Source organism: Sinohyriopsis cumingii, chromosome 1, assembly GCF_028554795.1.
Source record: "Sinohyriopsis cumingii isolate HCF-2022 chromosome 1, ASM2855479v2, whole genome shotgun sequence".
NCBI classification, from domain to species: Eukaryota; Metazoa; Mollusca; class Bivalvia; order Unionida; family Unionidae; genus Sinohyriopsis; species Sinohyriopsis cumingii.
This window is the reverse complement of record NC_142961.1, coordinates 115,511,905-115,525,341: the sequence shown is the minus strand read 5'-3', so window position 1 is coordinate 115,525,341 and position 13,437 is coordinate 115,511,905. Positions and strand designations below refer to the sequence as shown.

Here is a 13,437-nt window from a genome sequence, read left to right as displayed (position 1 = left end):
TTGGGTGTGAATTTATGCTTATATATACGGTCCAGTATTGCCAGGTATTGACTCGTGTACGTTTCATTCGTGGGAATGGAGATCCTATTTTTCTTGTCGAGAAAATTTATACAGCATTCAGTGATCATTCTTGGGAGTTAGGAAGCAATTCGCTACAAGCTTTGTGAAGCTAGCCATGGGGGGTGGGGTGGGTGGGGGGCTGCTGAGAGGCTACTGGTGTCACCTGTCAGCACTGTAGACTGTGAACGTGGATTCCGTATGATGAACCTCATAAAAACTGACATCAGAAATAAGCTCTGCATCTCATCTCTTGAGAATTTAATGAGAATCAGCATGTACAGATGTGAAATATTAGACTTTGAAACTGCATTCAACAAGTGGGCAGCCCTAAAATCGCGACGGATCTTCATGTAACACTTTGTAACATTTTGTTAATGCTTGTTGTAATTAAAGTATTAACTAACCCATCTTTTGTAATTTTCATTGCCTGTTACATTAATAGACTAAATTAACACTTGGAAAAATGTACACTACTTGTTTTGGCGACACTTTTTGAAAATTGGCGACAAAATATTGAGGTTGGCGATTTTTTTTGCGACAGCTTTTTAAAAGCCAGGACCATCCCTGGCAGTTTTCCCCTTTCTGTAGCAAAGTATGCTTTCCTCAGCGATATGACAGCAAAAATCCTCAGCAAACATGGTGACAATTTGTTAAGGATGGTGAACAAGGCTGTGAGTCCATCCATGTTTTGGCATGGTGATCTACAGGAATTTACTATGCTTGTCATGAAAGGTCCAAAACAGGTACCAGGTGTTTGGAAAAGAGGAGTTACCAGATTCAGTACTTGGGTGCAAAATAGTGATGACAGGTAATCAACATGACTCTGTCGAGTTCCAGCAATCGATAGCGTTGGACAGTTCACAGAATCCATACCAGTTATGTTAGCAGTCCAGCTCCAGTAGTAGGCATTGCTGGGGCTGGAGTAGATGGCTGACGCTTGGTGGCAAAGCCTAGTATTGGCTATCCTGAGAAAGATTACTGTTGCCATGGTGATGAAATGTTTAGGACTGGTCCAGATGGGTCATTATATCATACTGGTATTGACCTAGGAGCCTTGTGAGCTTTGGCTGTGGCACTTTTGGCTGTAACTGTGTCAGAAACCAGCGATGGTAGAGATTGATACATCTTTTTCTGAACAGCGTCCATATCTTTGTGTGTACATTTCTTGGCTATCTTATTTGCTGGGATTAACTGCTTGGCCATGTGGGTAACACATCTTTCCTCAAACCAGTGGATAAATAAACACTGCAAGTTTGATTAAACTGCACCCTATATATTAAATATGGGTTTGATACTTATCTTCAGCTGATATGAAGCCCACATTTAATCCAATGTATTGTCATTGATAAACGCAACCTGAGAAAGCAAAACAATGGCACACACAGGTGAAGTCAGTCAAGCATCACAAAGGGGTTACTGTGAAGTCTACATTATGAATTACAGTAAATGCCAGAGAAAATTAATCCCTTGCCATCACCATGAGTCACCAGGCTTTAAGCTCCATTTCTGTACAACAACATTATTATATGAGACACATCCCATGAATCCAAAGATAGCACATGACAGATAATTAAGATGGCACTAATAAGCTTATCATACAACAAAGTTACACAAATGAAGTGAACAATATTGAACATGTTAAAAAGAGATGGAGCTCAAGACAGAATACAGAAGTATACCTTTCTCAGTGAAGAAAACACCAAACTCAAATTGATGAAAAGACACAACGTGGACACTATTTATTTATAAGCCTCTTGTCAGTGCATGCTGACAGACATGAAGAATGGAATTAGTTTTGAAAAAATAACAAAATTCTAACCCCAAAAAATAATGGACAAAAATTATTATTTCCTTGAATGGACTGTGACTGAAAAATTAGAGGCTGTTATTAAAAATAGACAAAAAATACAATAGTTCATGGGAGTCAATAAAAGACTAAGTTTGACAATAATCAGAGAATCAGTCTACATAGCAAGTGCCATTAATAACAATGGGATTTTTAAAAAAATGTCCTGTCTTATCAATGATAAACATTCTGGTCGATATTAAAATTTTATTTGGAATGACTGAACTTGTTAATCTGCTTCAGTGAGTCCATTCATATCATTCAGAACCTTTCATGTCTAGAAAAACTGGCACTACACAAATGCAGTAGTTTTTTTTAAAGCCTTGTCATGTTACAATATATATAAATGTTTCCCTTTGTCCGATCTTTATGTTATAATAAATATACAAGCTTACCTTTGTCTGATCTTCTCTTGTTCCTCATAGTAGTTTGGTTTTTTGTCAGCTTCATTTTTCATCTGCCTCTCCTCCTCTTTCTCCTCCTCATCACTATCATTCAGTACGCTACAAGAAAAAGATGACTTTACAAAAAAAAAATCGTTTACAAAACAAATATTTTTCATTCAACACTAAGTTGATAATAACTTAATGTATCACTGATTGGTGTCTGACAGATGAAGTGTTTTGCATCAATTATATTTTATGGCTCAAAATATTACTGATTTATATCTGGCAATCAGAATAAAATAAACAAATGAAATTATCTGATCTAAATAAGAAAAGCTCTGACTCGAGTTAACAAAACCCATAACTATAGTGAATGAATTTTTTTCAGGAAGCATCAACTTTGTGCAATTTCTTTTCTTGTAATAAACCAAGAAATCTAAGATCCAAGGAGCAATGATCCTTTTATTATACAACCTGATAAATCAGGTCCAATTGCAAACAGAGACCATGATCTGCCACTGCATAATATACAGGCAGATCAAGGTTGATACTGTTCTACTGATTCCTCTTAACAAAATGCATATACCAAGTTGAATGAAGCACCAGCAGATCTGGGTCTATAGTTAATAGGTGAATCAGACTTATAAGTGTTGTTGTTGTTGTAGGGTTTAACGCCATTTTTCAGCACACAATAGGCTATACATGGCGGCAAGTATTAATGGTGGAGGAAGAACCCGGGAAAACCCCGGAAAGAACCACCGACCCTCGAGAAGCTACTGGCAAGCTTTCTCACATATCCACATTGGCTGAATCCAAGACTCGAACCTACGCAGACAGAGGTGAGATAGCAGTGATCCGTAACGGAGAGCGCTTTAGACCACTCGGCCACTCGGGGCCCCGACTTATAAGTGAGAAGTATAGTTTTGTTCCAATAACAGTTGATATCTATGAAAAGAAGTGAATTTACACATGATGCTTTGGATATATCTGAGCTGAAATTTAGTAATCGAGAACAACTTCAGATTTCATCAAGAAAGTGTGAAAGGATTTATGATTCAAATTTTATGATACACCGTTATAAATGTTTCAAATATTTTAATTTCAAAGCCAGATCTCAAGCTGTGCATTAAATGAGATTAAGTAAGTTACACATTTTTACAACACTTACGTTAAAGTAAGAATGTCAGTGGTTTGAAGTTATTTTTATTTTCCTGTGAACAGCCTCATCCCTTTCGAAGCCTCAGCAAGGTAACAGTTTTCTCATGCTGATCAAAATTTAGGCCAATATTATTTAAGTACACGTATGTGTAGAAGTGTATTACAAAAAAAAAGTATTTTATTTTGTTAGTGTTGATTTTAACTAGTAGCAGCATGTAAATGACCAAAATTGTGTGTGCTTTTCTTGATCATCAGATGTTCCTTTAAACTGGTATGCCAGTTTTTACCGATAAAATTTGTCTCTGTACTGGAATAAAAGATGAGGCTGTCAGTATTCATGTACAAACAAACTGAAAAATGTGTTCAAAGCCTTTAAAGTTAACTGCCTCGACATCAAATTCTGTAAGAAACCGACTTATTCTATTCATACAGTCATCAGTATCCGTCAACAAAAACAAAAAGCATCAGAAGGAGAGTTGACATATCACTTTGATCGATTGCTGGACTCTGACATTCGATTCAAGATAAAATAATACAAATGAAAGCACACGTCTTTCTGTTTCGTAGATGTTACTCATATCAGTCACTTTCTGCTTCATTCCGTTTGACTTATAGAATCTGCAGACTAACCCCACCACCTGACCACAAGTGCCCATAAATGCCAGGACACTTTCTGTCACAATTTGTCAGAATTCTGTAAAAAGTTTTTTTTTATATAAAAAAAAGGATAAAATCATATATTTTTATATGTTTAGTAATGACCATCATATGGTTGATCTGCATCTTTTGAACAAATATGAAAGACTTTTGGGCTATGATGCTTTAAATCAGATTTCGTCAAATTCTGTTAAAAGGCTTTCTAGAAAGAGTTCATCAGCATGTGTACCTCGATTAATTTAACACTAAAAAGATTACTGCTGTTTTTTTTAGAAGTTATTCCGAGTTTTATATTTGCAGTAGGAGCAACATTTAATGATGGACCTGTATAAACTTAAAAGCCCTTCATGACAATGCTTTTTGTAAAGGCTGGTTAAATTCATTAAGTAGTGCTGAGAAATCATTCAAAACGATTTTTTAATTTTTAATAAGGGCTACTCCATTTAAACATACATGAACTCAGGGAAGGCACTTTAAAAAAATAAATGCCAGGGTACTCAGATGACCCATAGAGTTCATACGAAAACTATACAAAATTCTAAATTGCATCTGTGGGTGACTATTCACATTAAAAATGCCTTCCCAGGGTCCCATGTATATTTTACTGGAACAGCTGTGTAAGGATGGCCATATTTAAATCACAAATCACCATAAACGACTTTCTTGCCATGATGCTTTTTTTTTATCATATCTGGTCAATTAATGATGTGCAGTTTCTAAGGAGAAGCCTTTTAAAGTTTATTTTTCATTTCAGTAGCAGTGGCCATATTTGATAGTGGATTTTCAACATTTGTACAAAACTAAAAGACTTTATGATAGGATGTTTTCTGTCAAATTTGCTCAAATTCTGTTGAGTAACTTTTGCGAAGTCATTTAAAGATTTTTCATTTATAGTAATGGTGGCCATATCTGATAGTACATCAGCATCATTTGCATGAATCTGAAAGCCACTGATGCTGGGATGCATTCTGTCAAATTTTGGTCAAAATCTGTTGAGCAGTTTTTCAAAAGAATTCATTTAATGATTATATCTTTTGTAGTTACTGTGGCCATATTTCATTGTAGATCATCTTCTGAACAAAAATATTCAAGACCATGATATCAGGATGACTATGTCATATATAGTCAAATTCTCTACCAAGGTTTCAGATAAGAAGTCATTATTATTTTTCAGTTGTTGTTGCTGTTGTAGGGTTTAACGCCATTTTTCAGCACAAGATAGGCTATACATGGCGGCCAGTATTAATGGTGGAGGAAGAACCCAGGGAAAACCCCCGGAAAGAACCACCGACCCACGAGAAGCTACTGGCAAGCTTTCTCACATACCCACATTGGCTGAATCTGAGACTCAAACTCACACAGACAGAGGTGAGATGGCACTGATGCGTAACGGAGAGCACTTTAGAATACTCGGCCACTCGGGCCCCTTATTATTTCAGTAATGGTCGTCATAATTTGATGGCAGACTGGCATCATCTGTATAAAACTGGAAGCCATCCTTGCTAAAATGCTTTCTTTTAGACAAATTCTGTTGCACAGTTTTAGACCAAGATTTTTTATACTTTCAGCAGCACTGGGCATTTCTGATGGAGGACTGACATCATTTGCAAAAATCTTAAAGAATTTCATGTCAAAATACTTTCTGTTAGTAACTCTCATGATAAAACTCGTACAGCCAATAAAAAATAAAAAGTAAGCACATTTTCTGGCCTTACTAAGGTTTAATAAAAGTAAGCATATTTTCTGGCCTTACTAAAGTTTAATAAAAGTAAGCACTTTTTCTGTCCTTACTAAGGTTTAATAAAAAGTAAGCATATTTCCAATTTGTAAAGACTGGTCTGAACCATGGCACAGATGACTGCTGGATCAGGATGTAGGTATCACTAATCACATATTATACAAATAACTATCTAAATACTGATTTTTATTACTGGAATAAGTATTTTGATTCAAATGCCAAGTTATTTTAGTTCTAATGTATTCTGGTCAAATTCTGACGATCCATTCTTGAGAAGTTACAAATAACAACTGTGAACAGATGATGGATGACTGATGATGGGAGGTGAGCTGAAAAATTAAGTTTCATATATTAAAGGAAAATGACCATAAAATAAATTGCTTATAAAAATAAATTCACAAAACTCTTTGTATAATATATTGTTATTATTATTCTGATGTTCCATTTCATACCGAAAGACAAATTTCTGTGAAAAACAAATATTTTTATGCCTACAATAATTTTAATTTCTTACCCTCCCTTTTCTAGCAGCACCTTTCTTTCATAGTCCTTGAGATACAATGGCTTTTCTTTCTTCTGTTTCTTTTTCTTTCTATCAGAATCTGAAGAGTCCTCATCTAACAGAAAAAAAGGACTAACATTAATGAAGTCCGTCTGCATATTATTTTATCCGCTGGATTGAGTGAATTGAATAATCAGAAGTAAATGAATACACAACATACAAAGCAACTTCTCTTTAGCAGCCAAGGTATCCTTTTTGGCCTTTACCAGTCACGAACTGATGCATCACTTTTGGCCTTTACCAGTCACAATTCAATAGAATGGATCATTTTTGGCCTTTAACAGTCACAAATTGATGTATCATTTTTGGCTTTTACCAGCCAACAACAGATTTTTTTTGCCTTTACCAGCCATTAATAGAATGGATCATTTTTGGCCTTTACCAGTCACCAATAGAATAGCTCATTTTTGGCCTTTACCAGCCAACAATTGAATGGATTATTCTTTTACCTTTACCAGCCATCAATAAAATGGACTGGTTTTGGCCTTTACCAGCCACCAAAAAGAATGATCATTTTGGCCTTTACCAACCACCAAAAGAATGTATCATTTTTGGCCTTTAGCAGCCAGCAAAAGAATAGCTAATTTTTTGGCCTTTACCAGCCACCAAAAGAATGTTTCATTTTTTGGCCTTTACCAGCCACCAAAAGAATGGATCATTTCTGGGCCTTTACCAGTCACCAAAAGAATGGATCAATTTTGGCCTGTACCAGTCACCAACAGAATGGATTTTTTTGCCTTTACCAGCCACCAAAAAGAATGACCATTTTGGCCTTTACCAACCACCAAAAGAATGTATCATTTTTGGCCTTTAGCAGCCACCAAAAGAATGTTTCATTTTTTTGCCTTTACCAGCCACCAAAAGAATGGATCAATTTTGGCCTGTACCAGTCACCAACAGAATGGACTTTTTTGCCTTTAGCAGCCACCAAAAAGAATGATCATTTTGGCCTTTAGCAGCCGCCAAAAGAATAGCTAATTTTTTTTGCCTTTACCAGCCACCAAAAGAATGGATCATTTTTTGGCCTTTACCAGCCACCAAAAGAATGGATCATTTTTTTGCCTTTACCAGCCACCAAAAGAATGGATCATTTTTTGGCCTTTACCAGCCACCAAAAGAATGGATCATTTTTTGGCCTTTACCAGCCACCAAAAGAATGGATCATTTTTTGGCCTTTACCAGTCACCAACAGAATAGATCATTTTTGGCCTTTACCAGCCAACAACAGAATGGATTATATATTACCTTTACCAGCCACCATTAGAATGGTTCATTTTTGCCCATGAAGGGAGGTTGGTGATGAGGTAGGAAAAATACAGTAGAACTTCACAAAACTGAACAGTGACAATTAAAATGTTGGCCACTATAAAGGTACCCAGTACAGTATATATAGGTTCAATTATTGCTAAAATGGCCATATTTGCAAAGTTTTGTTGAATATGAAAATTTCCATATCAGAAACTAAAGTGTTCACAGAAGACAAAATGGTATGGTCTATTTAATGTTCTTAATAGACAGACTTATGTAACTTACACTTCATTATGTTTAATTATCTGAACGGATTCTGAAAGGTTCATACTCATGAAGGATTACTGTATGTATCTGAAGTCAGGTTAGAATTACTTTCCTAATAATAATTAGGTCATATGTTGCATATTTATTGCAAATATATGGTAACACAGTGAAGAATTATTGACTAAAAAAAATATTTAAAAAAATGTTTAGGTCAGAAGTTGAATACTGTATTTGATCCAACCGGTGTGCATGAACAAAATTATTTTTGGAAGTTTTCATGAATTCAGCTCATCATAATGTGTGAACCCTAATGATATTATAATGGCTGTTCCATTTAAACATGCATGGTATCCAGGGAAGGCATTTTTTTAAAAAATGATATGCCAGGGTACTTTGTTGTTAAAGAGTTCATACTAAAGTGATAAGAAAATTCCAAATTGCATCTATGGGTGGATACCCCACATTCAAAGTGCCTTCTCTGGGTCCCAGGTATGTTTTACTGGAAAATCCTAAGTAATGACCCACTCATGTACATTCTATAATAATTATCTCCCTTTACCTATATTGGGAACTCTCCATTTTGGAAGTTCACTATACCTTCTAATATTTTCTTACTGAATAAAGCATAAGCAAGATTTGTTTTTGATATCACTTTAACCCATTAATTGCCAATGCAGATGCACTGTAGAAAGTTTTACGGAACTCATGATATTTTCTGTGAGGTTTAGCTGTTACTTCTCTTCCATAAAGCATGTGTAGGTTGAGATATGTGCACTCAGTTGAACACAGTAATAAAAAATGCAGAAATGAGTCAACTGGATAAATTTAATGTCATTGATTTAGCAAAATAAATTGGTTACAGTGACTGACTTTGCCAGTGATGAATTTTACTTAAAATGAACATATAGATCAAAAAATTATGGATAACAGAACTAATTGCAAAGATGACATTGGTATCTTCAAGAACAATAACTGTGGGAAAAGTAACAATTATTTTGACGATTCTTTGAAGGTAAGAGTAAATATACATGGTCCATTCCTACGGGCAATTTGGTCAAAATAGTTGCCACAGTGCTTTTCATTTCACCCACGAATGAAGAGACGAAGAGTTGAATTTGCTTTTCTAGAGTTAAACCTTCAATATCAACTATTCTTTTGCATTCAAATGTAAAACGTTTCCAACATGCTGTTTTCATGCATCGTGCTTCTAATCAACAGTGAAGTCTGAATCTACAAGATACCTGTCACAATGTACATATCAAGCTTAAAGATGTGAAATTTCATGCATCTAAAGCCTAACCAGGAGAAAATTATCAGCCTTTGGAAGTTTATAGGCTGATTGATTGTAAAAAGAAGAAAATATTTATTTCATATTTTGTCCTTTTAAAGTAGGAAGAAACAACATCGCCTGTTTTTGATCATAACCAACTCTAGAGGTTGGCATCTTTTGCAAAACAAAGTCATTCAACAAAATTTACAGAAAAAGTTAATCTTTTTCATAAAACTGAATGGATATTTATTTTGTTTTATACTACTGGCTCAATGGTTTGATAAAAAGCCTTTTTTTAAGCAACAGTTTTAAACACCTAAAATTTTGACCACCGGTCCATTTTTTCTGCAACTACACCCCATTGTGGAGGGAGAGGTAAGTAAATATGAATCTAGCATGATCTATGCAAAATGAATGTGTATTAATTGTCATTAAAATTATTAGACTTCATTATTCAAAGACTTATTGTTTATTACTCTACACCCTGCAAAGGTTTAAGTGTCAGGTATGTCTGTCAAATACTGTTTGTGCTCACTTATAAGTTGTCCAAACATACAAAGTGATCTGCCGTAGCAGAATAGGCCAACAGATCAGGGTCTATTTTGTTTGCTTTAATGGTTACTACTAACAAACTACATAATTTGATGACCCATTATGCGATGGCAGATCTAAGTCTTTACACTTTGAAGCAGGATTTGACTTCCAAGCAAGCACAGATGGTACGTGTATGGATACAAATCATACCTTCATTTTCTGATTCATGGTAGAACTTGAAATCTTTCTGGTAGATTCTGGGATCCTTCCTCTTCAAAGCCACTAGAGTTGTAAGCCATTCCTTCTCTAGCTTGTCTGTTAGTGCCTGCATGTAAAGAACCAAAGTGAATCAAGTGTAATCCATGCAGGCTAATGTATTGGACAAGAAAATATTCAATCTATTCACCTATCATCTAAAAAAGTTATCCAAGTGGAATTTTCTAAAGCTAAAAAAATAACTTCTTATAGAAATATTTGTCCGTATGCTATATAACACATTGTTATCCCAGCACAGAAAAAGACAATGGTATCCTTTCATTATCAGAATCAAACAGGATATGGTACAGAACACAGTGTCATAAATCAAACAGGATATGATACAGAACACAGTGTCATAAATCAAAGTTTACATCTCAGACAAGTTGTATTAAAAAAAAGTTGTATTATTGTACTTTTTTTAAGTTGCCCATGTTACTTGATTTAGAAACAGTACATTAAGGTAATATTTCCCCACATGAAGGGATACAGTTTCTCATAGGTACTGTTTTGAAAATTAACTTTTTAGGGTTTAGAAAAGAAGTAATGTATGACACTAATGGGATCTTGTCATGTTTTTTTAAATAGGATGAAAAATTGAAAGATTTAAACTAACAAACTTTGTTTTCATCCTTGTTTTGCAGTATTATTGTGTTAATATTCCTAATTTGGGTGATTTCAATTTTGGTATCTTTGTTACATCTATGACTCCTTTTGGTTTAGTAAAAGATTTAACATAAGACACCAACAGGAATTTTGTTCGACAACTTTCACAATATCACTAAAAGTATCCAAGTGACGTTGTGACTGTGCGATAAAGGAGATGCCAGAGAACCAGTCCTACTTACTATATTGAATATTAAAATCAGTCCTACTTACTATACTGAACATAAAATCAGTCCTGCTTACTATACTGAACATAAAATCAGTCCTGCTTACTATATTGAACATTAAAACCAGTCCTACTTAGTTACTATACTGAATATTAAAATAGAAAAAACTATAATCATTAATTGGTTGAAGACATAACAGGATGCCATTATCATTTTTAACCAAAGATTATGAAATAAATTAAAGGACTCTCCAAATTAGTAATCATTAATTTAAAAGATATAAGTTGACAGGATTTTTTTTACGTCGCTTTCTTGCACTTTTTCTTGGTCATTCTTCCTAAGTTGGTAATTTAAACTTTCATGTCTTTTATTAGATTCCAGAAGGATTTTTCTTTTCAATTTGACACTTCTGAAATCATTCCCAGTCTCATTACATCATCTAATACAATTAACATACAATGGGTCATTTTTTTTTTCATTTTCTGTTAATCTCACAGAAAAGTAGTTACCTTTCATGTTTCTTTTTCTAGAAAAAGATGTTTTGTCAAACCTACATACAGTTAACATTCCGTGGAACAGTAGGGTACATATTACAAAGCAGTTATCCAATATGAAAGAATGTGTCAACTCTCACTTATTGCATGTAACAAATCTCTTCTTTTTCTTTCCTGAAAGAATTAATATGAAATCATCATCTATTCAAAATCAAATATTATTACCTAAACTTTAAATCTTGTAAGCGCATAACAATGGACATAATGAAACTTGTTTTCCAGCTAGAACAAAATGAAAAAAACTTAAATTCATGAAAATCTGTTGCAACACTCAAACTGTTTCTTCATTAAATTAAAGCACAATATCAAGTAAACTTCTCATTCATCTAAAAACTAACTAACACCGCTCCAGTGGCCTAGTGGTTAGAGCGTCCACCTCGGATGCGGGAGGTCGTGGGTTCGACCCCGGCCGAGTCATACCAGAGACTTAAAAAATGGTACTAACAGCTGCCTCGCTTGGCGTTCAGCATTAAGAGCTTAGTGTTAGGACTGGTTGGCCTGGTGTCAGGATAATGTGACTGGGTGGGACATCATGCTACATGTCTGCGGCATGATGCCCCAGTGCTAGGCATCACTATAAACTGCCACACTGCATACATCGTAGCGATATGACTGAAAAATTGTTAAAGCTATGTTAAAAAAATCAAATCACATCACATCTAAAAACTAACTTCCATCTTTATGGATCAACAATTACACAGACAAATGATTATTTACTATTGGCTGCAGCTATGAGAAGAAAATGGAATAATTGTAACATAAAAACTGCTTGCCAATGCCAGGTATTTTTCCGGCTGCTGGCAATATTTCATGAGAATCTGAGGTGCAACATTTGGACACCAAAACTGTGTTGAAAAATCTATTGGTGCTGTCTTTTTATGACTTGTATGGCGAATTAGGTCATAATATGTTCTTACTTTCCTTGCACAGTAAATCACACTTGGAAACTTATGATACTGATATAAAATGTAACACGTGTGACAAGAATGTCACATCCAACCTTGATAAAGAAATTTCATATATTATTATTTATTTCATTTTCTGCATGACTTCTAATGTATTTAGTTAACTTCTCAGAAAAGTGAATGGCATGACTTCTCTTACCGAACAGATGTGAATTAGGACCGCATTTAATCAAGACCTCACTGCAGACATGATAAAACTCGGGAACATCATTCAACTTTACTTACAATTTGTATTTTTTAAATTTGATTTACTAATAATCGATTAAATATATTTGATTGTTATCTCTCCACCACTGACAGTAAATGACATCAGCTGAAGCTTTAATTTTTGCTGACTCAGGACCTTTTTATCACAGATATAACACATATCTTATGATATCAAATTCTGTACCACAGATGAGTGTGTGTGTGCGTGTGATTTGGATTCCTAACGTAGCTTAAACAATTTTTCAGTCACATGCATGTCTTTAAATTTATTCTGTTTTGCAATGTTTTTCAATCGTTAAACATTTTTAGAAATACCCATCGTTTATACGCAAGTTTTGCAATTCTCATCCGATTCTATTAAACTGATGACACGTTTGGAAATTACCTCTGCATCTTCATCTTCAGTTTCTGAAGAGCTAGAGTCAGAATCTGTGTCCTGCTCATCACCATATTTGTCTTTTACTGGAAATAAAAAGTTACATTACTGCAGTCTTACACACAGAACCTCAAAAGCAAGAGACAACATCTTCCCTTGTCTCTACATTTGGGAAACACAAAGTTTCAAAGGGATGAAGAAAAATACTAAATAGAACTTAATGCATTTGTCATGGTTAAAGATAAACTAAGCCAAATACAAAATTACTTGAGCATGAAGAGAAAGTCAGTGGCTCTTATTGAGTAGTAGCCTCCATGATATTTATAAAGAAAAACAAGGGATAACTGCCTGGAGAGTTTTGCCAACTTCTCTTTGTCATCTGCACTACAGGATCATATTTTCCTTAGACAATAATAGTATTGTTATAAATGGTTTATCAAGTGATAGGGTAAGCCAAGCATTTATGTATTTGAATTTCCATTTATGGAATTTTCTCTTCTGGATCTTGCTCTAAATTCACT

The 13,437-nt window shown here is 34.6% G+C and overlaps 1 protein-coding gene across 1 annotated transcript in view; it reads right to left on the bottom strand.

The window, feature by feature from the left end:
• The window catches only part of LOC149807705 (protein KRI1 homolog), a 54,395-nt gene that overhangs the window by 37,549 nt on the left and 3,409 nt on the right, over positions 1-13,437 (bottom strand). The window contains exons 2-5 of the mRNA XM_089969539.1: positions 12,926-13,002; positions 9,937-10,051; positions 6,360-6,462; positions 2,302-2,409 (exon numbers count right to left, since the gene is read on the bottom strand). Coding sequence (XP_089825665.1) covers positions 2,302-2,409; positions 6,360-6,462; positions 9,937-10,051; positions 12,926-13,002 — 403 coding nt within the window. The remainder of the gene's footprint in view (positions 1-2,301; positions 2,410-6,359; positions 6,463-9,936; positions 10,052-12,925; positions 13,003-13,437) is intronic.